General features: G+C 42.8%; 1 protein-coding gene across 1 annotated transcript; it reads left to right on the top strand.

The window, feature by feature from the left end:
- Window positions 1-919: 919 nt before the first annotated feature.
- AMTN (amelotin) lies at window positions 920-25,636 on the top strand. The gene is made up of 11 exons (XM_060236379.1): window positions 920-1,032; window positions 1,133-1,201; window positions 6,941-6,985; window positions 9,006-9,062; window positions 9,598-9,681; window positions 11,765-11,848; window positions 16,362-16,421; window positions 19,616-19,717; window positions 21,865-21,900; window positions 23,585-23,611; window positions 25,098-25,636. The coding sequence occupies exons 2-11, from the start codon at window positions 1,148-1,150 to the stop codon at window positions 25,599-25,601; spliced, it is 1,053 nt and encodes a 350-aa protein (XP_060092362.1). The 5' UTR covers window positions 920-1,032; window positions 1,133-1,147; the 3' UTR covers window positions 25,602-25,636.
- The last annotated feature ends 905 nt before the right edge of the window (window positions 25,637-26,541 follow it).

Raw genomic sequence — 26,541 nt, 5'->3', positions numbered from 1 at the left:
ATCTAAAGGACAAGGAATGGCTGGCTAGTAGAAACTGGATTTGGACCCTATTTCTTCGAGATCAAATAGTGCCACTGAGTTCTGCAAGACTTTCACATACACACGTATTTACTGTCTGGCTTTTAATGTCTTACAAAGCCACTCAGCATTCTTTCTGACCATGTGCAGATTAATATTATTACCCATAATTCTTTTAACCTAGATGGGCAAAAGTTAGTTTCTTCATGTTCTATAGAAAACTGCAATAGTTAAAATTATGTACAAAATCTACTACATATTTGGGTTAAGCCTCTGACCTGGAATATAGGCTTTGCTAAGCATGAGATATGGAGCAGAAAAGGGGCAAAATCACATGCATTTTACCTTTCAGCATACTACAGTTGTATAATTCCTTTCATCAATAGCCAGTCCAATTTCAATTTTTATAATCTGTTTTTCTCCCCATTGGGCCCCCAAAGCAATTTACAGCACATCTTCTTCTGTTTTATCCTCACAAAAGTAACCCTGTGAGGTAGGTTAGGCTGAGAGAATAACTGACCCAAGATCACCTAACAAGCCTTCATGGCAAAGGGGGATTCGAACCTAGATCTCCTAGCTGATGTTCGACCTACTATACAATGGTGTCTATGTTATTTGGCTTTTTCCCAGTGACCAGACTGAATGACAAGCTCATAGATTTCAAAATAAGATAAGGTTTCTCCTGAGAAAAGTAGGTTCAATTGTCTTTAGCTCATTCTCAATTTTATTCTCTGTTTGATGCCATTCCATTCGCCTGAAATTTCCCTCAGTGACCACAGACACTCAGGGACATAATGATGCTTGCTTATAATAAGATGTTGGGCACAGTGTGAAACAAAAAATGACTTCATGTGGGTTCTTCTCTGATGACTGCCTCTTTAGGAGAGAGTTTAAATACATGCAGGAGGCCGTCGCGTCTCAAAAAGCTTGCTGCCACCAAGAGAAGTGTTTCATCAGCACAGTGGGACCCAAACTATTTTAGTATTCCTTCCAGATTTGCCAGACAGCAGTACGGTAAGAGTTGCATCTTGCACCAAGATAGGAATTTGCACGGTGAGTAACGACGCACTTAAAAGACACAGAACAAAACAGGATTTCTGATTCCTTCGCACAGGTACCAATTTGAAACATGAAGATTGTAATTCTGTTTCTCTCTCTTTTGGGACTGACAATCGCCTTGCCAGTAAGTAGCTTCTAATTTTCTCAGCTTGCTGGGGGGTGGGGGGTGTGTGTTGGTAGCATACATGTCTGGTAAACTCAGAAGAGTAAAGAATGGGGAGACCGAGGTTCAAACCCCCAATCCGCCATAAAACTTCACAGGGAAGACTTGGGCCAGTCACTCTCTTTCAGCCTATGTTGCCAAACCTACCTTACAGGGAAGCTGTGAGGATAAAATGGAGGAGAGAAAGTCCATGCACATTGTCTGAGGCTGTGATCACAAATGCTAAATATTGCACTTTCAATGCACTTTCCAATGGGATCTTGCCAGTTCACACAGTAAAATCCAGTTGGAAAGTGCATGGAATGTGGATTGAAAGTGCCTCATTTAGCATGTGTGATCTCAGCTTTACACTCTTTGCAGGAAGGATAGAAACAAGAACAGAGAGTTTCTGTATTTGTATATACACCATATGCAACTTGTGTTCTGTAAATTCAGATCCAGAGCTCTAACCCTGAATAGGCACTGCAGTTACCCCTCCCCATGTGCAACATGGCTTTTTCTGTATTGAAAATGTTACCTCTGTTATGAAGAAATGTCATGCCTCTAGGCCTGTTAGATGAAAAACAATGGCGTTTGCCAGACATTTCTAGGAATAGCCATTTCTTGGCCAACACATGTACCAGATCTCAGTCCTTTCAATGGCCTGGGAACATCTCTTGTTCCCATTGTAGGATGAGATTCCAGATGTCTTCTTTCCAGGCAGATCTCGTAGAGTGCCATGGTGTGCCAGATTTCAGCTGTGTAGATTGCATAGAACTACCTTCATCATAGGGAGGGGAAGGAATACAATTCTTGCAAATGTTTCCCTTTCAGACTTAGCAGCTAACCATGTCTGCATCTCACAGCCTTCTGGATGGACTGAAGGTCCCTGAACTATTTAGAGTCAAAGCAGGGATTTCCTTCCTATGAGAAAAGTTATACAGATGGCCCGTTTCCCAGGAAAGGGGATAGAATGTATCTATTTAAAATATTTGTACCCCACCTTCCCACCCAATTAGAGCCCCACAAGGTGGAGAGCCATTAACAATCAATTGTTAAAAACAGTGCATGGGTGTGCATAAAGTGCCATCAAGTTGCAGCTGACTTATGTTGACCCCAGCAAGGGGCTTTCAGGGCAAGAAAGAAGCAGAGATGGTTTGCTGTTGCCTTCCTCTTCAGAGCTTTCCTCAGTAGTCTTCCTTCCAAGTACCTACCCTGCTTAGCTTCTGAGATCTGATGAGATGGGGCTATACCAAGCAGCCTTTGCTCCCATATATATATATATATATGGGTCAGCAGAGCTTTTTTTGAGGACCACACAGGAATGCAGTTCCAGACGGTTTGGTGTCAAGGATTATGGCCTAATATGCAAATGAGTTCCTGCTGGGCTTTTTCTACAAAAAGCCCTCTGTGAAACAATGGAGATGTCAGGGTGTGTGGCCTAATATGCAAATGAGTTCCTGCTGGGCTGTTTCTAAAAAAAAGCCTTGTGGGTCAGTAAGGCAACACTGGATGAAACAGAAAAGGTTTCACCCACTAGTGGGTGAAGGGAATTCCGTGTGAATTCTGTGTGGAGGGAATTCCATCATTTCAGTGCCATGATTGAGAAAGCCCTTTCATGGATTGCCACCCTTCAACGTCAGTTGATGCGGGCATCCAGAGCAGGGTGGTGGAAGATTTGTAAGGTCAGGAACATCTGCATGGGAGCAAATGGTGCTTAAGGAATGCAGGTCCCAAGTCATAAGGGACTTTAAAGGTCAAGAGCAGCTTGACAGAGGCCTGGAAGCAAATAGGAACTCAGTGTAGATGGAACAAGATTGAAGTGATTTGGTCCCTACAACATTCTCCTCTAGATAGCATTCTTGCTGCGGCTATCTTGCTGCAACTATAGTGAAAATGATGGTGGGAAGCAGAGGAAAAGGAAAACGTTTATAATCCTATGACGTCCCTCTCTTGCCTGTGAAATTTCAATGATTATCTAGTCTGCCAGAAAGCAAGGAATGGAGCAGACAGAAGTTACTGTCTAGCCATGAATTCCTGACCTTAGCAAATTGTTGCCTACTTCAGGGCTCTCCAAACACACAGCTTAAGGCAGAAGACTCAGCATGATTTACCAGCCCAATTTTAGAATGCTTTTCGCCACTCATTTAGGATGCTTTGAAATACAACTTGTTTTCAGGTGCAGAAAAACACAAGTAACAAAACAATCCATGCACCCTCTCTGTGTATGTCTAGACTACTCATCTTGTTTTTTTCTTTTAAAATACATGTAAACAGCAACCAGAAAGGTCTCATGAGTTCATGTCTGTATATTTTAAAGTAATACTCACATCTTATTAACAATTAATAATACTTGGATGTTCCTTTCACAAAAGACAGGACATTCTTAGAAGAGTTGCAGCAAGTCTCTAAAATCACAAGACACTAAAGCATCTGGAGGTACACCTGTGGTGTAGGGGTTAGCGGGCGGGGGCGGTGTTAGCTGGAATACACAGGAACACAGTTCCAGTTGACTTGGTGTCAGGGGGTGTGGCCAATATGCAAATGAGTTCTTGCTGGGCTTTTTCTACAAACAAAGCCCTGAGGGTTAATGTCAAGACTTGGACTTAAGAGATCTGCATTCAAATTTATTTAGTTAGTTCATTTATATCCTGCTTTTATCCTCAATGGGGACATAAAGCAGCTTACATCATTCTCTACTGCATTTTATCCTCACAACACTCCTGTAAAGTAGATTAGGCTGAGAAGGTGTGATTGGCCCAAGATCAAGCTTCTGTGGCAGAGCAGGGATTCGAACCTGGGTCTCCCAGATCCTAGTCTGACATTCTGACCACTTGGGCCATGAAGTTCACTTGGTTGATGTTTGAAGAAGTTGATTTTTATACCCTGCTTTTCACTACCCGAAGGAGTCTCAGAATGGCTTACAATAACCTCCCTTTCCTCTCCTCACAAGAGGCACCTTTTGAGATAGATGGGGCTGAGAGAGTTCTGAGAGAACTGTGGCTGCCCCAAAGTCACCCAGCAGGCTTCATGTGGAGGACTGGGAATCAAACCCAGGTCTCCAGATGAGAGTCCCCTACTCTTAATCACTGCACCATGCTGGTTCTGGTCAACTGGTTTGACCAGTCATTCTCTTTCTACCTGACTTACCTTACATGAAAATAAACAAGAGCCATATGACATCTTAAAGGCTAACAATTCTTTATTCAAGCATAAATTTTCATAGATCTCTTTGTCAGGTGAACGTAGGGGGACTTTGCTAGGCAGACATACAGGGCAAACTGACCATCAAGACCAACAAGAAAAGTCCCAGTGGACCAATGGCCTGGGAGATAGCCCACTGATGGGGCTGCCTCAGCTCAAATCTGGCAGTCGTTGCCTTGTGCAGGGTAGTAGCAGCCACTGAAAGTCTCACTCCATGCAGGGCAGGGAAGGAGGTGTGAGGACACCTGAACACCTTGTGGGGTGAGGAAGGAGGTTCACAGCATAGGGTAGGACTCACCTGTCCATGCCCTACATGGTGAAGGAAATGCTCTTTCTCCCTCTCTCCTTACTTTGTGGGGTGAGGTCCTTGTTCCAAGCCTTCCCCCCCCTCCTTCTAGTCCACCCCAACAGACATAGATGCAAGAAATAATTGTAAAGGCTCATGGAATGCAGGAAACACATGATTAACTATAATTAAGCAAATGCCAATGTAATCAAGAAAAATATAGTCATGAGGGGAGGAAATGGAACTACCTCATCCATTGTAGCCCTCTGAGCTTCAAGACAATATGCAATATTATTACACACTCCCCACTTTTCTGAGCAGCAAGAAGTTCCAAGGTGAATGCTCTCCTTTCCCCTGGGTTGGTCCTTTTAGAAGACATAGGAATGGGAGACTTTCAGATTTTTTTTTTTTGTAGTATTTGGTTGATCTAATAGTATACAAGTAGAGTACATGTGGTGGCTAAGAGAGAGAGTGTATGCATGCACCTTAAGACATTTTAGCCAACTCACAGCATCTGTTTACTTCTCTCTCTCTTCCAGTGTCAAAACTATCCTTCAGCTACACACAAACACTTTCCTTCAGTTCACCTAGGACCACTTCCAAGGGCTGATAGGCACCACCTGAACAGAGTCATTTCCTACCAATTAATACCCACAGAGATTAGACCCATTGTCATTTAGAAATGTTTTGGCCCAGGACTTCCCTCTAGGCCCGTTGGGCTAAACCCATTCACAGCAATGAGACATGGATCTTGTAGCAATCCATGTGAAGGGAGTGAATGGATACTGGAAAGCTGGAAAGCAGTCTGAGTAAATAAGAATACAAAAACGTCATCCACTCATTCCTACCAAGGACATAATGTCAAAACCCACTCATCGACTGTTAATTTCATTGGACAGAAAGATTATGTCCCAGATCTCTAGCATTCTGACACATTTCTATTTTATTTATAGCATCTATTTCACTTATTTAAATCTATTTATAAAATAAATATGGCATCTATTTTATTCATTTAAAACATTTCTATGCTGTCTTTCTATCCAATTCAGGGTCCCCAAGGTGACCAGTTTGGTGTAGTAGTCAAGTGTGTGGACTCTTATCTGGGAGAACTGGGTTTGATTCCTCACTCATCCACATGCACTTGCTTGTGTGACCTTGGGTTAGTCACAGTTCTCTCAGAGCTGTTCTCTCAAGAGCAGTTCTTGGAGAGCTCTCTCAGCCCCACCTACCTCACAAGGTGTCTGTTGCGAGAAGGAGAAGGGAATGAAGATTATAAACCGCTCTGAGACTCTGAGTGAAGGGTGGGGTATAAATCCAATCTCCTCCTCCTCTTCACATTAAAACATTCCAAACATTAAAAATATTTTAAAAACAAATATATATATATTACTAGCTCTCCTCCCTGTCTCTGTGTTGTATGCATTTTTATTTACTATGTGTTTATAATATTTTTGTTTTAAATATTTTATATATATATATACACACACACACAATATTTAAAACAAGAATATTATAAACACATGGTAAATACAAATGCATACAACACAGAGACAGGGAGGAGAGCTAGTAAAATTTAGAAGGGCAACACTAAACAAAACCAAAAAAAGTCTTCACCCACTGGTGGAAGACAGCAATAGAAGGAGACTGATGAACCTCCCTGGGGAAAGAGTTCCAAATGGTGCCACTACCAAGAATGCCCTTTCTTGAGTTGCCACCTGTCTAGCCCCCCAGTCCTAACCCCAAGGGCAGTTCCAAAGGATACCATAACTGAAAGGCCCAGGAGAATCAGAAGGGCCACACTCCCCCTGTCCATCTCCCAGTGCTGGTCATCCACCAGGGCAACTGAGCCTGTTTCAGTCCCACAACCAGGCCTGAAACCAAATTTGAATGAATCCAAACAATCCACTTCATTCAGGAATCCCAGAAGTGTTCACTCACTTGATCAAGCCCAGGCAGTGTTCACTCACTTGATCAAGAATGGCCAATTTGAGACTGGGCAGTAATTATTGTTGTGGTGTTGCTATCCAGATTTAAAACTATGTTTCAGGGGGTTGCACTCTCGTAGCAGTAAAGAGGATAAACCCTCATCGTAAATATTCATGAGTCAGCATTCTTCGTATTATGACTAGACTGTAAGATTAGAAATTTTGGGTGACTAATATTAACAACAAATAAAATGATGCACATATATATTTTGATATATTATATCTGGAATCCCCTTCTTTCCTCAGATAAACCAACTGAGTAGAGCCATTGCTACAAGCAACAGCAGAGAAGTAAGTAAACAATGTGAGATTATCTGTGCATGTTGTTGTTAGAAAAGCTTTTTTTTTAAAAAAAAAAATCCACTTCATTTTATGAGTCATTGTATTTCTAGATAAATGATCTTTCAAGATGAAAGGTGCCCAAGGTGGAAAACAGCCTTGGTCCTTCTACCTCCCTGAAACGTGAAAAACAGCATCTAGGCTATGGATCCTGTTGGCATTGTCTCTGCCTTACCTTTTCCCAGTGGTGGCAGTTTGCTCCCCATACTGCCCATCTATTGGTGCTTGCCAAACATGAGCTGGGAAAGCTCGGTGTTCTGGGAAGGTCTCTGGTACTGTCATACAGCATGTCCTTCAAATGCATCTCGGAATCTCTCTCTTAAGTGTCTCGCAACCCCTGTCACAGTAAGAAGATACCATCGTTCTCCCCTCTTCCTTGATTTATCACCCAAACTGCTGGGCAAAGAAGGAACAGAGCTTGAAGAAGTTGCCCATGCTTCTTGCACGTAGCAAACCTTGAATGATGAGTTATGTGGCCAGGAAAAAGGCCAAGGATAACCTAAGCCATTCTGGTGTCCCAGGCAGCAAACCCAAATGCCACCCCTGGATTAATTTAGGTGTACTGTTTGCCTGGAAGTCCTGCATTGTTGAAACAATTTGCAAAAGGACCCAAAGTTTAGTGGAGCCTGCATGGATGATCATTCCAGTTAACTGTGGCCCAGAGGCCGCCTGATCATTGAGCTGCAAAGGGGTGGTTCCTAGCACTATCCTACCTCTCCATGGAGCAAAGTCTGAAATCTTCCTCTAGTTTAAGGAGGGTCCCCCCATCTTAAGCGGCTGCTGTGTTGGAAGAAGAGCTTCTTCTTGGAGGAATGGTTGGATCCAACCCCTCTCTTTTGCCACTCCTCCCGCTGCACTGATTGTTCTCTTTTAAAATTAGGGTTGCCAGGTCCCCTCACCCAAGTGCAGGGAGGATTGGGGGGCATTCTGGGGGTGGGTGGGCATGTGGCAGAGAGGAGCACCCCAAACCAGGGGATATCCTGCTGGGACCTGGGACAGGCAACTCTATATAGCAGGGGTGGCCAACGGTAGCTCTCCAGATGTTTTTTGCCTACAACTCCCATCAGCCCCAGCCAGATGGCTGGGGCTGATGGGAGTTGTAGGCAAAAAACATCTGGAGAGCTACTGTTGGCCACCCCTGCTGTATAAGATTCACTCTTCCTTCAGGAAATGGGTAAGAAAGCAAGAAATCAGTGAGGCTACAACACTCCGTTCAGTTAAGCACTTAGTTCTCACTAGTGCACTAGGATTTAAAGCAGTCCACTAATCATAGCCAAATGGGATATGTAGCAAAACAGTTTGCAAAATACCCAGGATTGTTGCAGTTATTGCAAATATTTTTGTTACTTCTTTGCTGTATTAATTAGGGATGAAAGCAGTGCACAATAAAGATTATTGAATGCATTTGGGATGTGTATGTAAGAGAGGTTACAATGTCATTTATGTTGAAGCCTTGCTTTTTAGTAAACCTATTTCCTAAAAGTTCCCATTCTTCTTGAGTCTGCGGCACTTCTGAACAATGGGGAATGAATGCCACCAAGGAATGACTGCCATCTGGCTCTGGGTCCAAACACAAAATGTTGGAAGGTTTCAGACCAAGCATCCTCCATCCAGGGGCTCTCTGCAGATGCAAAGCCCTCCATGGAATTCTCTTGAAACACTTCCTGCCCTGCTCCAATGAGGTGCAGGAGATTTAGGTCTGGCACTCTGCTTTGTGAAATGAGATGGAAACCCAGTAGCAGGTGCCATCAAAACATTTGCTTTGTTTTAGTCCTGGTGAATTCAGTGCTGGTGAATTCAGTCTAGATTTCAGCGGTGTGTTTATGGGAAAAAAAGCAGGTGCATTACAAGGAAAACTTTGCATGCAAATGGTACATCACAACAGTACAAATAGTTCATGTTGCTTCTGTTATGATGAGGGATTCAAATAGGTTACATATTGCATAAAGCTGTCTCGCATTCCGTTTATCAGATACTACGACTGCTGCAAAGGTACAGAGCCCAGGGAAACAATCCACAGCAAACACAGGTACTGCTAATACCCTTTTCAAAAACATTGCTGAAGTGTGATTTTGTCAAGAAAAGTCAGGTCAGGCACAGCAAGACTGTGATGTCTCAAGAACTTTTGATCATTTTCTGCAGGAAAGATATTGATTCAGTTCTGTATTCCTGTCCACCAGCTTGGAGCTTAAGTTAATTTGCTACCGAATTTGAAATGTCGATTGCTTGGGGGAAACATAGGAAGAATTACAAGGGAAGCAGAAGGAATTATGCGAAAAAGCTAGTCAGGGGATGGTGAAGGGGCAACTTGTGTGCATGTTTTGTTTTGGAGGCTTGAACACCACAACCACAATACATTGCATACGTGTCTGTCTTTTTCATGAATGAAATTAGGAGTTGTTGGGAACAGGAGCCAGATTTTGAAGGAATGTTTTTAACTAACCATCATAGTGCAGTTTTCTTTCAAAGGGAAAACAGACAGCAAAGAGAAGGGTGGTCCTTCTTTCTTAAAAAAAGAGACCACATTGTTTCATTATTAATTATTGGTTGTTTTCTGATGGTAGCAAAGGTCAAATCCTGGATATGGACTACCTCCAGCAAAGCTGGTCCCGGATCAGACTGCGTTAGCAAACCAGCATCCAAATGAGGTAAGTTGCCGAAATAACGTTCCTGTGGAACATGCCATCTCTGTGAAGCTTCTCAGTATGGAGACTGGCATTACTATTGAGATAGGGCCGAGAAATCAGACATCAGTGCCGACTGTCAGCCTTCAATCAGCAGAAAGCCCGTTTGCAAAGGAGAACTCTTCCACCTAGGGCCATTAAACAAAGCACTGTGGGTAGACTGAAAGATAAGAGGTCATAATCCCCCGTCAAATGGGCTGATGTGGAGAATGAGAGGTGCTAGTCGGCAAATCTGACCCAGTGGTTCCAGTTTTAGGGTGATGGTGGCACCTGTGCATCCTTGCAACGGGAGCATCTGCTACTGTGTTGTTGTTGATTGCATATACACCGCTGTCTGGTTTCATACCAGAAAAGCAGGCTCAGTAGGTGAAGATAATTCTTTCCATGCTGCTGCTTTTATACATGGTTGTGTGTGCAGAAGAAATAAGGTTCCTTACATCAAAAAGATCACCATCTGTATCCATCCAAAGTCATTTCCCTGTTTCTCTGCTACCTCGTGTTAATGCATCCAGGGCTGGATTAACAATTAGGCCAAGTAGGCCCTGGTCTATGGGCTCCCGTGCCTTTAGGGGCCCCAGGCTAGCTCCCCCCCCCGTTTTCCCCCTGCTTGCAGCCCTCAGAGCCTTCATGCACAGCCAGCAACTGAGCCGCTCTTTGCCCAAGTTGCCTGGTGCGGCTGCTGCTGGTGTTGTTGCCAAGTGTGCCTCTCTGTGCCTCTCCCCTGAAGCTTTGTCAAAGGGGCTTTTGAGAAGGTGCCTGCAGGCTGCAGTGGGGGCCATGGCCAGCAGGGCGAGTGCTCTGACTCTGAGATAATTTGCAAGGGGGCTCCCAAGATTTTGACTGCCTTGGGGCCTCCACAGGGTTTAATGCACTGAATGCATCTAATGCCATAGTGTCCCCTAAGCTCTAGAAATGGTCCACTGACACTGATTGGGAAGTTGAAGCTGATTACAATTTATGTTGGCTGAGGTTCCTCTTGGGAGTAAAATGCCATTCTTTTAACTGTCCATTCACAAAACCAGAGATAGATGTTCAAAGTCATTGGTGGGTTCTGTAGCAAGATGTGTGCTTCACAAGCGACCAGAGTAAGAATTCCAGATATGTATCCCTTTTATGCTGAAAATAATAATGGCAATCTGTAAAGTGCATTGTACAGCAGAACATAAGAACATAAGAGAAGCCAGGTTGGATCAGGCCAAAGGCTCATCCAGTTCAACACTCTGTGTCACACTGTGGCAAAAAACCCAAAAACAGCTGCTATCAGGAGATCTATTAGTGGGGCCAGGACACCAGAAGCATCCTCCCCAAGCATCAAGAATACAGAGCATCACTGCCCTAGACAGAGAGTTCCATCAATACCCTGTGGCTAATAGCCACTGATAGACCTCTGCTCCATATGTTTATTCAATCCCCTCTTGAAGCTCTCTATGCTTGTAGCTGCTGCCACCTCCTCTGGCAGTGAATTCCATGTGTTAATCACCCTTTGAGTTAAGAAGCAGCAGATGGATTGGGACAGTACATTTCAGAACAGGAAAACTTGAACTGAAGAACACTGAAAGTTCATGCTAATTGTATGATACCAGGACTCAGTAGGGAGGAAAGATATCATGGTTTAGGCCAATTTCATTAGTTCTTGAAATCTAAGCAGGGTCAGGACTTGGATAGAAGACTGCTGAGGAAGTCCCTGCAGAGGAAAGCCATGGCAAACCACTTCTGCTTCTCACTTGCCTTGAAAGTTGCTTGCTGTCATACCTCAGCTATAACTCAGTTGTATTTATATATTGAGGACTTGGTGTGATTTCAGAAATGAATGCTTCTATCCTACAGTTGTTTATTTGGAAATAAGTCTCATTGATTTCCACTGGATTTACTTCTGAGGAAAGATTTTTCATCGCTGTTCACTCAGATATAACTTTTTGGGGGGTATATTGCATGATCAATATCTAGATCTTTCAAGCGATGCTATCCGTATAACTCACAGCTGATTTGTCAGATTATATTTTTAAACTACTTGTTGATCGATATGACTCTTTGTCATTTTTGACAGGTTGCTCCACTTGAATGGCCATTTATAAATTTCCCCATGACCCTCCCAAAAACCCCATCAGAGCTAGGAGTGAACAACTTGCAAGTAAGAAAGCATGGGATCTGTACAGAAATTTTGTTTGGGTTAAGCTATTATTTTTCATTGATTTTTTTTTGTTTTACTTCTTTAATATTATTGCATTGCATGCTTGGAATCTTTACTGTATTTGGAAAATGTCTGTGTTATTTTTCAGTGGCAAACACATTCCCACTTTTAAGTTCTCACCCTACACCAAGTTGGAACAAAAATTATTGGCGTATTATACCAAGAAGAGTTGCCAACAACTTGGAGGAGAAAAAAATGTTCTGCCTCTTTAATAGAGACTTAATGAATGGACAGCTGAAGCTTTTCATGGCATGGAGGTCAATAACATCACCTTGTAAATAATATCTCTTTAAGCCTGTATCCAGGGCTTTTTTTGTAGCAGGAACTCCTTTGCATATTAGGCCACACACCCCTGATGTAGCCAGTCCTCCAAGAGCTTACAGGGCTCTTCTTACAGGGCCTACTGTAAGCTCCGGGAGGACTGGCTACATCAGGGGTGTGTGGCCTAATATGCAAAGGAGTTCCTGCTACAAAAAAAGCCCTGCCTGTATTAAAGGGGCAGGACATTTTTTTCCCTCCAGGCTGTTATTTATTTATTGCACTTGCAGTCCACTTATCTCAATGAAACTCAAAGCAGATTACACATTGTAAGCTGATGACGTTTCATACAAAGAGACATCTAATGAGCGCAGTATGGGTCCATAGAATCAATATGAGAAGCAGGGCTTTTTTGTAGAAAAAGCCCAGCAGGAACTCATTTACATATTAGGCCACACACCCCTGATGCTGAGCCAGCCGGAACTGCATTCCTGCTAAAAAAAAAGACCTGACAAGGGGACATCAAATGGGCAATGAACTAGGACTAGGATTACTGAAATCTGAGTGAGTTTAGCATATTTGACATGATACAGGCTGTGGATATTTTAAAGAAAAATAGCATTACAGTAATAGAAAACATTGAAACAATAACAGCGTGGTATGTGCACCAAACTGATAATACAACCTATACACTATGGTATAAGTCCCAGTCTTGTTCCTTTTATAAAGCATCTTCCTGAACTGTTCTGTGATAATATAGCCATGAAACCATTATAGAAAAGATCTACTAAACAACTTTATTTTACACCACAGAGAAGTCTCATGTATGGGAGGTTGTTGATCTTGCCTTTTTGTAGAGTAGCATCTGCGGAACAGATGAGCCGAATTGTTGTGATGGAACACAAGAGAAGAAGCAGGGCTGCAGTTATGAGGGTCCAAGGCCATGCAGGGCTTTGTACACAATAGGAATTTGAATTGTACTCAGCAGCTGATGGGAAGCCAATGCAATAACTGCAGAATGGGTGCAATGTGCATCCCTTTCTAGCTTCTGATAATAATTGAGCTGTGGTATTCTGTATGACCTGGAGTCTCTGGGCTGACTTTAAGAGCAGACCCATGTGGAGTGCATTACAGCAGTCTGATCTCAAGTGTTACTGTGGTATGGATCTAGGTAGCCAGATAGGCTAAGTCAAGGTAACCTTCCAGGCTTGATAAAGCTGTAAGAAAGCATGTTTTGCAGCTGCATTAACTGGCTTCTCCAGCAGTACTGCTGGAGCCAGCATTATTCCTAACTCTTAACCAAGTCAGCAAACGGAACTCTATCAAAGGTGAACTCCATCAAAGGTCTTTCAGTCTCAGCCTTTCAAACAGCATTACTTTTGTCTTCTCAGGATTCAGTTTCAATTTTTTCTCTTAGCTATTTAACTATAGCAGTGATTTAAGACCTCTACTGCAATGCCAAAAGATGTGGATACAAAGATATAGAGCATATTGATGACTCCCAATTCCAAAGTTATGAAAGATCTGTTCCTAAGAGCTTTAGCATACAGGTTTAATAGTAGAGCCCCATGGCACAGAGTGTTAAAGCTGCAGTACTGCAGTTTTAAGCTCTGCTCACAACCTGAGTTCGATCCCCAGCAGAAGCTGGGTTTTCAGATAGTCGGCTTCAGGTTGACTCAGCCTTCCATCCTTCCGAGGTCGGTAAAATGAGTACCCACCTTGCTGGAGAGAATGTGTAGATGACTGGGGAAGGCAATGGCAAACCCCGTAAAAAGTCTGCCGTGAAAAAGCTGTGAAAGCAACGTCACGGCAGAGTCAGAAACGACTGGTGCTTGCATAGGGGACCTTTCCTTTTCCTTAATAGTAGAAGGGAAAAGACTGCATCCTGCAGAATCCCACAGGATAAGTCCCATACTGAGGACAACTAGTCTCTAGGGTTCTACATCCAGACACACTCAAGCCAAACATATACATGAAAAATACATTATAGCTGGGGTGCAAAAGCAGGGAAAGGATCTCTCCCCCTGCACACCTCTCAGAGTCCCCAAAGATACAAAAGCACAGAAAGGATCTCCCCTCCTATGCCTCTCAGAAATTCCAAGAGGTGTGGGCGGCAGGGCAACCCCTTCTCTGGAGTTGCTGTGGCCTGATTCCCCCAATCTATTACATGGGCCTATAGGACAGAATGGAGGGATCCGGCCGCCACTGCAGCACAATGCTACAGAAAGAGTTTTAGACTTTAAATCCCTTCTCTGAGGTCACACCACAGCGGAGGCCCACGCCACTGTGGGCTCATAGGATAGAATGGAGAGATTGGGCCTCAGTGACCTCAGAGAAGGGGGTGGGGCACAAGTAGTTAGCTTTGCCTAGGGTGCCAAAGGGTCTAGGGCTGGGCTGGTTCCACTGGAAGTAACTTATCATCACCTGCAGATTTGCACACAGTTTTTAAATTGATTGTAACTGGTTACTGCTTGGACCAATGGTTCCCAGACTTTTAATATCTGGTGCAGTGTTTTTATAAGAGAATTAAAATTGAAGATATATTTTACATCCTCGACAATTATATATATTCTCAGTCACTCCAAGCATGGTTGAGTCAATGTTCCCTGCTTTATTTATTCATATTTTCTATTTCTGTCACTGTTTTCAACTGCCCATTCTTCACTATTGATTTTGTGGGTTCCTGCTGTGGACGCAAGCCATACAGGCTTTTATACTTAGCAAATATGGTTTCCATACACACAGCGTATATCATCCATGTGTATATATATCATGTATTGTGCTGATTTGTTAATACATAAAATAATCTTGATGGAAATGTGTGTTTTATGAGAAGGAAAGTATGCAATGAAAAATAAATGATTTTTTTTTAAAGCTAGGTTTCATATGAGTAAGTGAGAAGCAAATCTGAAACAGGGATTGTTCAGCGGAAACAGAAGAAATGGGAAATTTTAAATCACCCCTGTTTCTCTGGGCAATGGACAGACATTCTCCTTCCAACTTGCCCATTTAATGTTACTTCCTTGAGAGCCAGTTTGATATAGTGGTTAAGGGCGTGGACTCTTAACTGGGAGAACCGGGTTTGATTCCCCACTCCTCCACTTGCACCTGCTGGAATGGCCTTGGGTTAGCCATTAGCTCTGGCAGAGGTTGTCCTTGAAAGGGCAGCTGCTGTGAGAGCCCTCTCAGCCCCACCCACCTCACAGGGTGTCTGTTGTGGGGGGAGAAGATAAAGGAGATTGTAAGCCACTCTGAGTCTCTGATTCAGAGAGAAGGGCAGGGTATAAATCTGCAATTCTTCTTCTCCCTGTCCCCAGCCCCCAGTTTCCCTTTTCCTCAGTCAGTCCAAGCTGAAGGATAATATTATGCTTTCTGGGCAAGGATAATGTTTCCAGGATTCCCCTGCACACATCAGCTATTCTAGCAATTCGAATGCATCCTTACTTCCTTTTCAGAACAGTCTATATACCAAAAGAACAAATTTAATGCTCCATGGGCCCTCAGGTATCACAAGGGCCACGTGTGGCTGATGCTTCCAAGTGGTTGCATAATTTTTTGAGGCCCACTTCAGCCCTTCTGACAAGACACTAGCATTCTCCAGCCAGACTTTTAGGAACCAGTTCTTTAGATTAGACCATTGCCTATTTACAGATAAGTACAGCATATAATTGTCAACACATTCCTCATTATTTTTTACTTTATTTATACCCTGCCTTTCTCCTCAATGGGGAACCAATGTGGCTTAGATAATTCTCTCCTCCTTTTCAGCCTCATGATACCCTTGTCAGGTAGGTTAGGCTGAGAATGTGTGAGTGGCCCACGGTCACCCAACAAGCTTCTATGGTAGTGTGGGAATTCAAATCCAGGTATCCCGGATCCTATGATGCTCTAACCACTACACCATCCTATAAATGCACCGAGTTCATTGAATGGTCCAATGGATAAAATGGAGCCGCTTAAAGGCATGCTACATCTTATTCTGAGCAATAACTATAGGTAGGAGGAGATTTGCCATTTTGAGGCAAGTGTGGAGTCCTGAACAGGTATACTTTAACTGCCCGAATACCCGATATGAGCACTACAAATGGTTCTTGCTAATTTGTTTGCCTAGCCCAGATTTTGATGTACTGGCACTTCTAACAATTTTGCAGTATTCACTTTGCATACCAAACCTCAGCCATTCCTTGTTTTACAGCCTGTCCCTGGTTTCCAGTTGCTGCCGTACACACAGATGGCCCCAATAGACCTCAATACTGTAAGTTTCCCCCTTGCTTTTTAACAAGTGTTCAGTTCTTTTCTTCTTCTTTTTTTTAAAAAAATATTTTTTCTTTTTTTAAAAAAATATTTTTGCCATATTTTTTTTTATGGACCAATAAAGATTCTGTCTCAGTGTGTGATGATTAGTACAATGTTTGTTTTATAGAATGCTGTGTTGGTATCAGAAGGTACATTTTTGATTGCTCCTTATATAAATGTTTTGTTTGCTTGAAAAACATGAATGTTATTTGTGCTATCTGTTCTCATTTACAAGGGATTATCTGGAATTTCTAGTATGTCCCTGTTCAGTTTTTGGATTTTTTTTTAAGTTTGTGAATTTACTAGTTGCTGTTTTTTAAGCATCTGCTTTGCCCCAAGATCTCTAGAAGTTAACTCTTTGAATGGGACGGTGGGGCAAAGGCAGGAGTCATTTTGTAGTAAAAGAGATACTAGAGCTCATTAGCACAACTCATTTGCATAACTCATTTGCATATGTCATACATCCCTGACATCACTGGAAGGAGTACTAAATTATATCAGCTCAGCATCTACCTTAATATGCTTCTTGAATTATAATTGTCATAATAAAACCTTACCCCCATCATACTTTTTAAATTACTTTCTCCTGTGTGGCCACAGTGGCATGATGAAGATATCCATTTGTCTGCTTTAAATGTTTTGGTTATATTCCTATTTTTTGTGGGGGGAAATATTAGAAAGCTTGTCAAATGTTAGAGTTCAGCAAAATTCTCACAGAGAGTTTGAACTATGGAGCCCAGAAGCAAGTATTGGGGGGAGGGGGTTTAAGAAAGAAAAAGCACAATAAAATTTAGAGGCTCCAGAGCACCACTCCTGTGAGCTCCTGCACAAAATGAGGCCTGGGCAAAGGGAAGCATGTATCTCACTTCTAGTTTACAGGCAGGGAACATATGCAAATGGTCACTAGAGTACAATAGAATTCATAGCTTAATAGGTCACAAATTGCAGCTGATGAAGTTAATTTTGAAATTATCAAAAGAACAAATCAGTGCAGAATATACCACTGCACTTTTACTCAGTGCAGAATATACCATTGCACTGAAAAGAGGCTCCACCTATAATGATGAGTGTACTGAGGATTCTCAGAACGTATGAGAATATGGGTCTTACAGGAAGTATACAAGATAGTGCCCCTATTTGCCAATGTGAAATGTTAGGAGGACATATTACATGGTGTCTTGCACAGTTTTAAAAGAAAGGTATTTATTTATGCAGTGTGCTTTATATGGCATGAATAAGGAGGATATTTTAAAGCAAGAGGAATAAACCAGCAACAAATGTCCATGTTTTGAAAGTTTTGCCTGTTACACATACAACAGAAGCATCGAAGCATCTATGCAAGCTTAAAATTACCCATTGTGTAGCTTTAAAGCTCAGCTTTTAAAAAGCCCAATTATGTTAAGTTCTCAGGGCCTTATCTAACCAGGAGGTTAAGTAGTAGATGCAGCAAGTGACTTCCATGCCTTAGGGTTGCCAAGTCTAATTCAAGAAATATCTGGGGACTTTGGGGGTGGAGCCAGGAGACATTGGGGGTGGAGCCAGGAGCAAGGGTGTGACAAGCATAACTGAACTCCAAAAGAAGTTCTGGCCATCACATTTAAAGGGACCACACACCTTTTAAAATGCCTTCCTTCCATAGAAAATAATGAAGGATAGGGGCACCTTATTTTGGGGCTCATAGAATTGGACTCCTTGGTCCAATCCTTTTGAAACTTGGGAGGTATTTTGGGGAGAGGCACTAGATGCTATACTGAAAATTCGGCACCTCTACCTCAAAAAACAGCCCCCCCAGAGCCCCCGATACTTGCAGATCAATTCCTCATCATTCCCTATGGGAATCGTTCATGGAGGTGCGTAATGGCTGTGGGGGTGGGGCTTCCCCCGCTGGCCGGCTGGCTGGGGGAGGGGGGAAGCCTGTAAAACTGGAGGATCCCCTGCTGGGACCTAGAGATTGGGAAGCCTACCATGACTCTAGGCGATCTGTTTCTCAGAATGAAGAGCAGCATCAAGGCCTAGGCAGTGGTGGAAAGTGTCCTCAAATCACAGCCACCTTTGGTGATCCCATGGGGTCTTCAAGGCAAGAGATGTTCAGAGGTTATTCACCATTGCCTGCCTCTGCATAGCTACCCTGGATTTCTTCCCATTCAAATACTACTTCTGAGATCTGATGTGACTGGGCTAGCCTGGGCCATCTTGGTCAGGGCATAAAGGCCGAGAACACAATACAATAGGGCTGCCAAGCTCCCACTGGGGGTGGGGGATCCCCTGGCTTGGAGGGCTCAACCCATTGGCAAGGAGCAGGCCACTGGGGGGATCCTCACTCCCTAAGAGCCCCATCACCGCACAAAATGCCCTGCACGATGACGCCACTCAGAAGTGACATCATTGTGCCGGCAATGTTGAGCCATGGATGCTCTCTAGAAATCTCTGTAAAACAGAGTTTTATTGGGAGTCCTAGAGCATCCCTAGCATGATGTCTCTGGCATGGTGGACTTGGCAACCCTACAGTATAATTAGCTTCTCCCAATTATGATTTGATGTATTCTGCTCAGAGGTTTTTACCTGCTTGTTTAAAGAAATGGAGAACCTATATCCTCCTCCCCCACACCCATACTCCATGTCTGTTGCTATCCTAAGTAAGGAGCTTCCAAATTCAGGCCCAGCATTGACAAAAAGAAATCCATTCTTGAAATGGGCTGAATATAAAAGAGCAATGCGTCTTGCAATACGTGTGAATCAGGAACTGAATGAGCAAAAGGTAAATATCATAGAAAAAGCAAGCTTGCCATCACCAGCCCCTTTTAACCTTGGAGTTAAATTCCCTTCTTGCAATTTCTTAGGAATTGTCAAGAGATTTTACATATGGACATCAGTGTTCCCTCTAAGCTGAGTTAGCGTGAGCTAGCTCACAGATTTTTAGCCTCCAGCTCACACATTTTTCTCTTAGCTCAGGAAGGATGACCCTAGAGCACAATAATTTATCCAGTAGTTCACAACTTTAATGCCAGTAGCTCACAAAGTAGAATTTTGCTCACAAAGTGAGAATTCTGCAGCTTGGAGGGAACACTGACATTTAACTCTATGAAGTTAAATCCTTCGTGTATTTTGGTACTGTTCCTAATGGGTTCCAATTCTCCCCTGCTTGTCATGTAGCTTTTAGCTCTGCTTGGACACAGATTATTCCCTTCAACACAAATATTGCCAGCAGGAGGTGACGGATTGAATGTCCCACAGCAGCTGCTGCCACCACCTCAAGCAAGTATTTTATAGCCTGTTCAGTTGTTTGTATTAACTAGTTCCCACCTACATAATCAATTCACTCATTTCCATGTAGGATCTTGCAATAGGATGCTGGTGCAATGCTCAGGCTTGCCCATCTCCAGCAGAGCTACAAGTTGGGAATTGGGGTCTCAATGAACATAACTTCTCAATATTCTAACAAATTGATCTGAGAAGTATTGGTGTTGTACTACTTACTATTCTGTTGATTCATCTGTGTATGTACTAGATCAGGGGTCTCCTACCTTTTGAGCCTGTGGATATTTACAGAATATTGAAGACAGAAAGTGGACACTGTAGTCACTATCACAAAATGGCTGCCTGGCAGTAGGGATGCCAGCCTCCAGGCGGGGCTTGGAGACTCCCCAGAATTACAGCTCATCTCCAGACTATAGAGAGGCAATCACAAAATGGCTGCCACTAGCACTGAAGCCAATCGCAAAGTGTTGAGAGGTTGCAAGCCAAGCATTCTCCTACAGTGGAATGCTCTCTACAGACACAAAAGTGATGCTTCTTGGAGCATCTCCTTCTGCATGAGATGGAGGAAAGATGAGATCACCTCCATGAAATGGAGGAAAGACAAGATCCAACAAACAAATGGGTCTCAGAAAATCCAGGCAGACTACCATTTCATGGAGATCAATGTATTTCATGATATGTGTGTACAGGAAGGATGCTGAAGCCCATGTTCCCTTACAGGACAACTCATGAAAGGAAACGGATAAGCAGTGATAGTGCCACAGTGAATGGAATGAGAGCTGAAGTAGCATTGAGGAGCAGATGAAAAGTCTGTAACCACAAATCATCTTGGCCATGTGCTTCCAAGATAGCCTTGCACAATTTTCTGTTCTGTCTTACTGAGGTTCTCACCTCTAGCAAGGGAATGTTACTACTACCAGAGTTGACCAGACTTTAATTATATTTGTTGGTGACTGGGATCTTCAGCATTTGACACTGCTGCTCACAAGCTGTGATGCACCTGCAGTTTGAATATTGCTGAGTTCACCCATTGCTAAAATTAGCACGGTGGGAAAAGTGGCCACAACTGTTCCTCCTGCTCCATTCGTTGCTAGATCCTTTCACTTACCCCTTTCCCTGTCTATTGTTGCAAGTGGGATGCTAGTGTTGCAAGTGGGATGCTAGGACAGGTGAGGAGGAGAGATAGTGGAACCCAGAAAGGAACAGGGTGGGAGGCACAATAGCACCTAAATTACAAGGCTCATTACTCAGCACTGACTGATCTTACCAGTTTCTGGTCAGGATTACTATGATTAGGTTGGTAAAGCACACCGAGTACTTAAATAGTGCTTTTAAAATATACATCCCCCCCACCCCTTTCAGGAGGACCAGTGCCGGCACACTAGCATAAAAGGCTTTGTGTGGATATTTTGAACCTGTTTTGATCAGGGAACCAATGGCTGCTGCAATCAGGGCAGAGTTCTGCATGTGCCTGCCAGAGTTCTGCAGAGGAAATAATTTCCAAAGATACAGACATTCTCACTCCTGAGCAACAAACCACTCCTGCCAAATTCTGCTCCTGTCGAAATCTGCTCTTAACAGTTCTTAAAAGAAGAAAGGTCCTGTTATCCCTTGCCTGTGACTCCCCTTATTTACAGAATTAATGGGGGGGGGGGGAGTTTTTACTAAGCATTTACCATTGTCAAGTATGGTTACTATTTTTAATAGCTATGTAATAGTTTCAGAGGACCCCATGGTGCAGAGTGGTAAAGCAGCAATACTGCAACACTGTGGTCTGAACTCTCTGCTCATGACCTGAGTTCAATTCTGGCAGAAACTGGATTCAGGTAGCCCGCCCAACATTGACTCAGCCTTCCATCCCAACATTGACTCAGCCTTCCATCCGTCAGTAAAATGAGTACCCAGCTTGCTGGCGGGAAAGTATAAAAGACTGGGGAAGGCAATGGCAAACCACCCCGTAAAAAGTCTGCCGTGAAAACGTTGTGAAAGCAACGTGACCCCAGAGTCGGAAACGACTGGTGCTTGCACAGGTGACCTTTCCTTTTCCGATAGTTTCAGTGCCAGGGAAGTAACTATCAGTCTTATCTGTAGCTTACCAAAACAGCTGAACAATCTCAATATGATAATCACTGTTTTTCTTGCAGATACTTCCAATTATATTTGGAAACATGGGACCACAGGTAAGAAATAAGGCATAAATAAATGAATTGCCTGAGTTCTTGATACAGGTGATTCCCTCCTCTGCCTCGAAAGTAGCTTAATAGAGACATCTGTTTTTCAACAAGCATCCTGAAAGAAATACATATGGAATGTGAGGTAATCATCCTGCAGATCTGGCATGATTTTTTTCCCCTCAGGGAGCCTACAAAAACTTAATACCAAATGTGAAATTGCACTAAGTGGCTAGGAGCTGGTATAGCATAGTGGTTAAGAGGCCAAGATGTGAGAGGCCAAATCTTACCTCTGTCATGAAGTATTTGCAATATTGGTATAATATGGCTGCAGTCACACACACTAAATAATGCACTTTCCAACTGGATTTTGCCATTTCACACAGTAAAATCCAGTTGGAAAGTGCATTGAACATGGATTGATGGTCCATTGCTTAGTACGTCTGATTGCAGCCTATGACTCCCTCCCTTTATTTGTTTAAAACATTTATAAGTCTACCTTCCTCCCAGAAAACTGGGACCCCATGGTGGATAACAACAATAAAATATCATTTTAAAAAACCTATTAAAATAACCAGCAAGACAAATAACAGAGTTTATAAAAGATAGATAAAGGGTTGAATCAAGCCAGCTGTTTCACTCAACCTCACCTAATTCCCCCTCCTTACTACAACCCCTGTCTCATATATCTTATCCATGCAGATCCCATGATCTCAAGTATTGCCTTTGTGGTAGTAAACCTCCTCCTCTTTTTCCTCCAGCAGAAAAGTGGGTTGGATCCAAGCCCATATTTGTGAAGTGCCTTAAGTGCTCAGAAAGCTCTACAGAAATACTAGATATTTATTAACTTCATTTTGTCATGACTGGCTCAAAATGATAGGTGTTTTTCACATTTAAACTGGAAATAAATTTCCTGAGACCATAGTGGTAGAGGAGTTTCACTTTTATTTATTTATTTTCAATTTATAGCCCGCCATTTCCCAAATGAGCTCTGAGTGGGTAACAACAGTCAATAATACAAGGTTAAAATCAGATACATATAATAACACAATACACAATCTAAAAGCAATATAACAATCTAAAAACAAAAAACATCCATTCCATAGGATGCGTCAGAGCTTACCCATTCAAGATATTAATGAGAGTCTTCTCATCCCACAACCACCTTCACGATATTGTCTCTCCATTTCCCATGTCTTCTCCCTAAGTTGCTCTATCATGTTGACTGTAATAGATGCCAGTTGGTTAATTTTTCAGTCTAGAGATTACATAAGGCTAACATATGATTTGGAAATGGCATTCACTTTATATAAGTAACTGTTCTGCAGTTTCTAAAACATAAACTAAAACTTCCCCCACTTTTCTCCTCCTTGATGCTGTAACTTTTCTTGACATGCAAATAAGACCAACTTAAGACCAAGTTTTGATATTTGCCAGACATTCAGATTTGGCTGTTTGATGTCAGTGCCTGAGTCCAGAATTCAGGAAACCCAGAATCAAAGATACGCTTATTTCAAGTTATTGAATGATGCTGATATAAAATAATGTTCCATAATAGGGCAGTTCCTGACTTGAATTTTGCAAGTCAGTGCTTAGGAGACTTTGTATTCTTTCACTTAATTTTTTAAATTGCATTTGTCTTTAATATTTGCTGTTTCTTTCTCCCTTCCCCCCCTTTTTATATGAATTTTAGGGTGCAGTGCTCAGTTCGGAAGAAGTGGTAAATAGCTTACTACCTGATTTCTATAATGATCTTATCATATGGTTTGTCAAAATCAGTAAACACACTTGGCCAATCAATCTAGCACACTTGGCCAATGTGACAGGATACTAACCACCAGGGCTTTTTTTTGTAGCAGGAACTCCTTTGCATATTAGGCCACACACCCCTGATGTAGCCTATCCTCCAAGAGTTTACAGGGCAACTTAGTACAGGGCCTACTGGAAGTTCTAGGAGGATTGGCTACATCAAGGGTGTATGGCCTAATATTCAAAGGAGTTCTTGCTACAAAAAAAAAAAAAAGCCCTGCTAACCACTGTGGCCTTTAGGGACACTGCTGCCCCCAGGATGGGATGCATTTCATGCAAACACAGGGAAAACTGCAGGATTTGGTGCTGGTTAGGGAATTTAGCATTCCAAAGCATCGGATAGAGTTTATAGCCTTTACTGCAGTGAAGACAGAGCCTTTTTGTGGGATACTGGCTGGCAGATGAGATTAATCAAATCAAGTTTGAACTCTCCCTAAAAGATAAAATGATTAGAAGGAGGCTATTGTAATTGGCCGCATTATGAGAAGACAAGAGTCACCAGAAAAGACAATAATAAGAAGAAGATATTGGATTTATATCCCGCCCTCCACTCCGAAGAGTCTCAGAGCGGCTCACAATCTCCTTTAGCTTCCTCCCCCACAACAGACACCCTGTGAGGTGGGTGGGGCTAAGAGAGCTCTTACAGCAGCTGCCCTTTCAAGGACAACCTCTGCCAGGGCTATGGCTAACCCAAGGCCATTCCAGCAGGTGCAAGTGGAGGAGTGGGGAATCAAACCCGGTTCTCCCAGATAAGAGTCCACACACTTAACCACTACACCAATACTGCTAGGGAATGTTGAAGGCAGAAGTAAGAGAGGAAGACCCAACATGAGATGGCTTGAATCAATAAAGGAAGTCATGGCCTTCAGTTTGCAAGATCTGAGCAAGACCATTAATGATAGGATGTTTTGGAGGACATTAATTTATACAGTCACCATGAGTCTAAAGCAACTTGATGGCACTTAACACACATATACACAGAGGGGACAGTAGCAAGTGAAAACTCAGGCGTGGTGGGGAGGGAGTTGCTAAGTAGGATTCCCAGTGGGCCTCAGCTCATACCATTCCCATTATGGAGAACCTGGAAATAGGAAGCACAGTTATTTCCAGATCTCATTTGGTTAAGAGCTATGATTTAGTGGAATGTCCTCTGTTTTGCATGCAAAAGATCCAAGGTTCATTCTCTGGCACCTCCAGTTAAAAGAACCAGGTAGTAGGTGAGGTGAAAGACTTCTTCCTCAGGTCCTGGAAAATCACTGCCAGTTAGAGTAGGCATCACTGACCTTGATGGACCAATGGCCTTATTCAGTATAAGGTAGCTTCATAATGTGTTCTTCTTTGATTTGAGCTTGTAGTCTGAGATTCTGACATGCATCCTCTCACTGTCCTTCACACAGGGATCACCTTCTCAGGTTTTTACTGGGTTAATTCTCCCTGGGATGTCAGGAATATTGATCCCATCCGGCCAGTCTGAAGCCCTCCCTGAAGGTCCAGAGGGGCTTCTTCCAGCAGGTCAGGCAGGCTCCAACCCAGCTAATTCAGCAGGTCAGCTACCATTCCCAGAGGGTACAGCTGATGCAACAGCCCTAGCAGGCATCCAGAAGATTTCCCCAGCCATGAACGATGACCTAAGTGGGACAGCAAATGGACTGCATCCAACTCCCTCAGGGTTTAGGCAGCCAGGTTATGATCATGGTTATACCCAGGATCCATTTGCAGAACCCACTGTCTTCATCAAAGTAAATATGGAACCGAGTGAGCTCCGAGAACCACCTACGACAGTTGCAAGACCTGAGAATGACAAAATTCTGGGTGGCCATACTTTGGCCCAGTCGCTTGTGAGAGGAGACAGTCATATGCCAGTAACCACCATGGAGACCAAGCTACTGAGAGAGCCATAAAGAAGGATTGTTGAATGCCATGTATGGAGTGCATTGATCATACTGCCGATCCTAATGTGTGCATATGCTAACTTTTGTTAAATCGAGGGTTGGAACGACAGAAGGATTTTTGCAAAAATATTGTGATTATTTGAAATTTGAAAATATCCTGTATGTAACTAATAATTGTAGTCCTATACACTGAAGGTTGTTTTATGCTGAGATTTTTCAAAAATCTCCTCCTAGCTTCTTTACTCTTGTTAAATAATAAAAAAAAATCCCAGCAGTTTAGTGGGGACTGCTTTCACACACACACCAAATAATGCACTTTCAATCCACTTTCAATGCACTTTGCAACTGGATTTTACTGTGTGAAATGGTAAAATCCACTTGCAAATGGTTGCTGAAGTGGATGGAAAATGCATTATTTAGCATGTGTGAAAGATAGGGAATGCCCCAGCAATGATAATAATGATAATGGTCCACACTGCAATTTTATAGTTATTAATATAACAATTCCTGCTCTAGGTCTGTGGAATTATGATAGCTTATTGCAGCTGGGTCAATAAGATGGGACTGCACTCTGGTTCTGCATCCACACATAACTGGAAACTGATCTTTTTTTGCTGAGATAGCCAGCTCCAGCTTTGGAAATTCCTAGAGATCTGGGAACAGTGCTTGAGGAGAGAGTTAGGGAAGTGGAGGGAGCTCAGTTGGGGTATGACGCCATAGTGCCCAAATGATTGCTATAGCACAAAGTCACATAATATCCAACACTGGACAGATACAGCTTAATAAATCCTCTCAAGGATTTCAAATAGCTGAAGGCAGTCAGCGTTCAAGGGGATGCCTTCACAAAATGGGTGCAATAGGTACTATTATTCCATGGCTTGATAGAACTCAGTGGACAGTTGTGCGTGCCACATATTTCTCCTTTTCTTCTGGAAATCTCAGTGTGCCA

This window comes from Heteronotia binoei, chromosome 4 (genome assembly GCF_032191835.1).
Source record: "Heteronotia binoei isolate CCM8104 ecotype False Entrance Well chromosome 4, APGP_CSIRO_Hbin_v1, whole genome shotgun sequence".
NCBI lineage: Eukaryota > Metazoa > Chordata > Lepidosauria > Squamata > Gekkonidae > Heteronotia > Heteronotia binoei.
Note: the sequence above shows the minus strand (reverse complement) of the source record. Positions and strands in the feature narration are given on the sequence as shown.

What these genes read in the sequence shown, in the direction of transcription:
- AMTN (XM_060236379.1), top strand. Translation starts at nt 1,148, where the DNA reads ATGAAGATTGTAATTCTGTTTCTCTCTCTTTTGGGACTGACAATCGCC. An exon ending in CTACAAGCAACAGCAGAGAA is followed by an intron (nt 6,986 to 9,005) that starts GTAAGTAAACAA and finishes TCCGTTTATCAG; the next exon opens with ATACTACGACTGCTGCAAAG. An exon ending in TGCTCAGTTCGGAAGAAGTG is followed by an intron (nt 23,612 to 25,097) that starts GTAAATAGCTTA and finishes TCCTTCACACAG; the next exon opens with GGATCACCTTCTCAGGTTTT.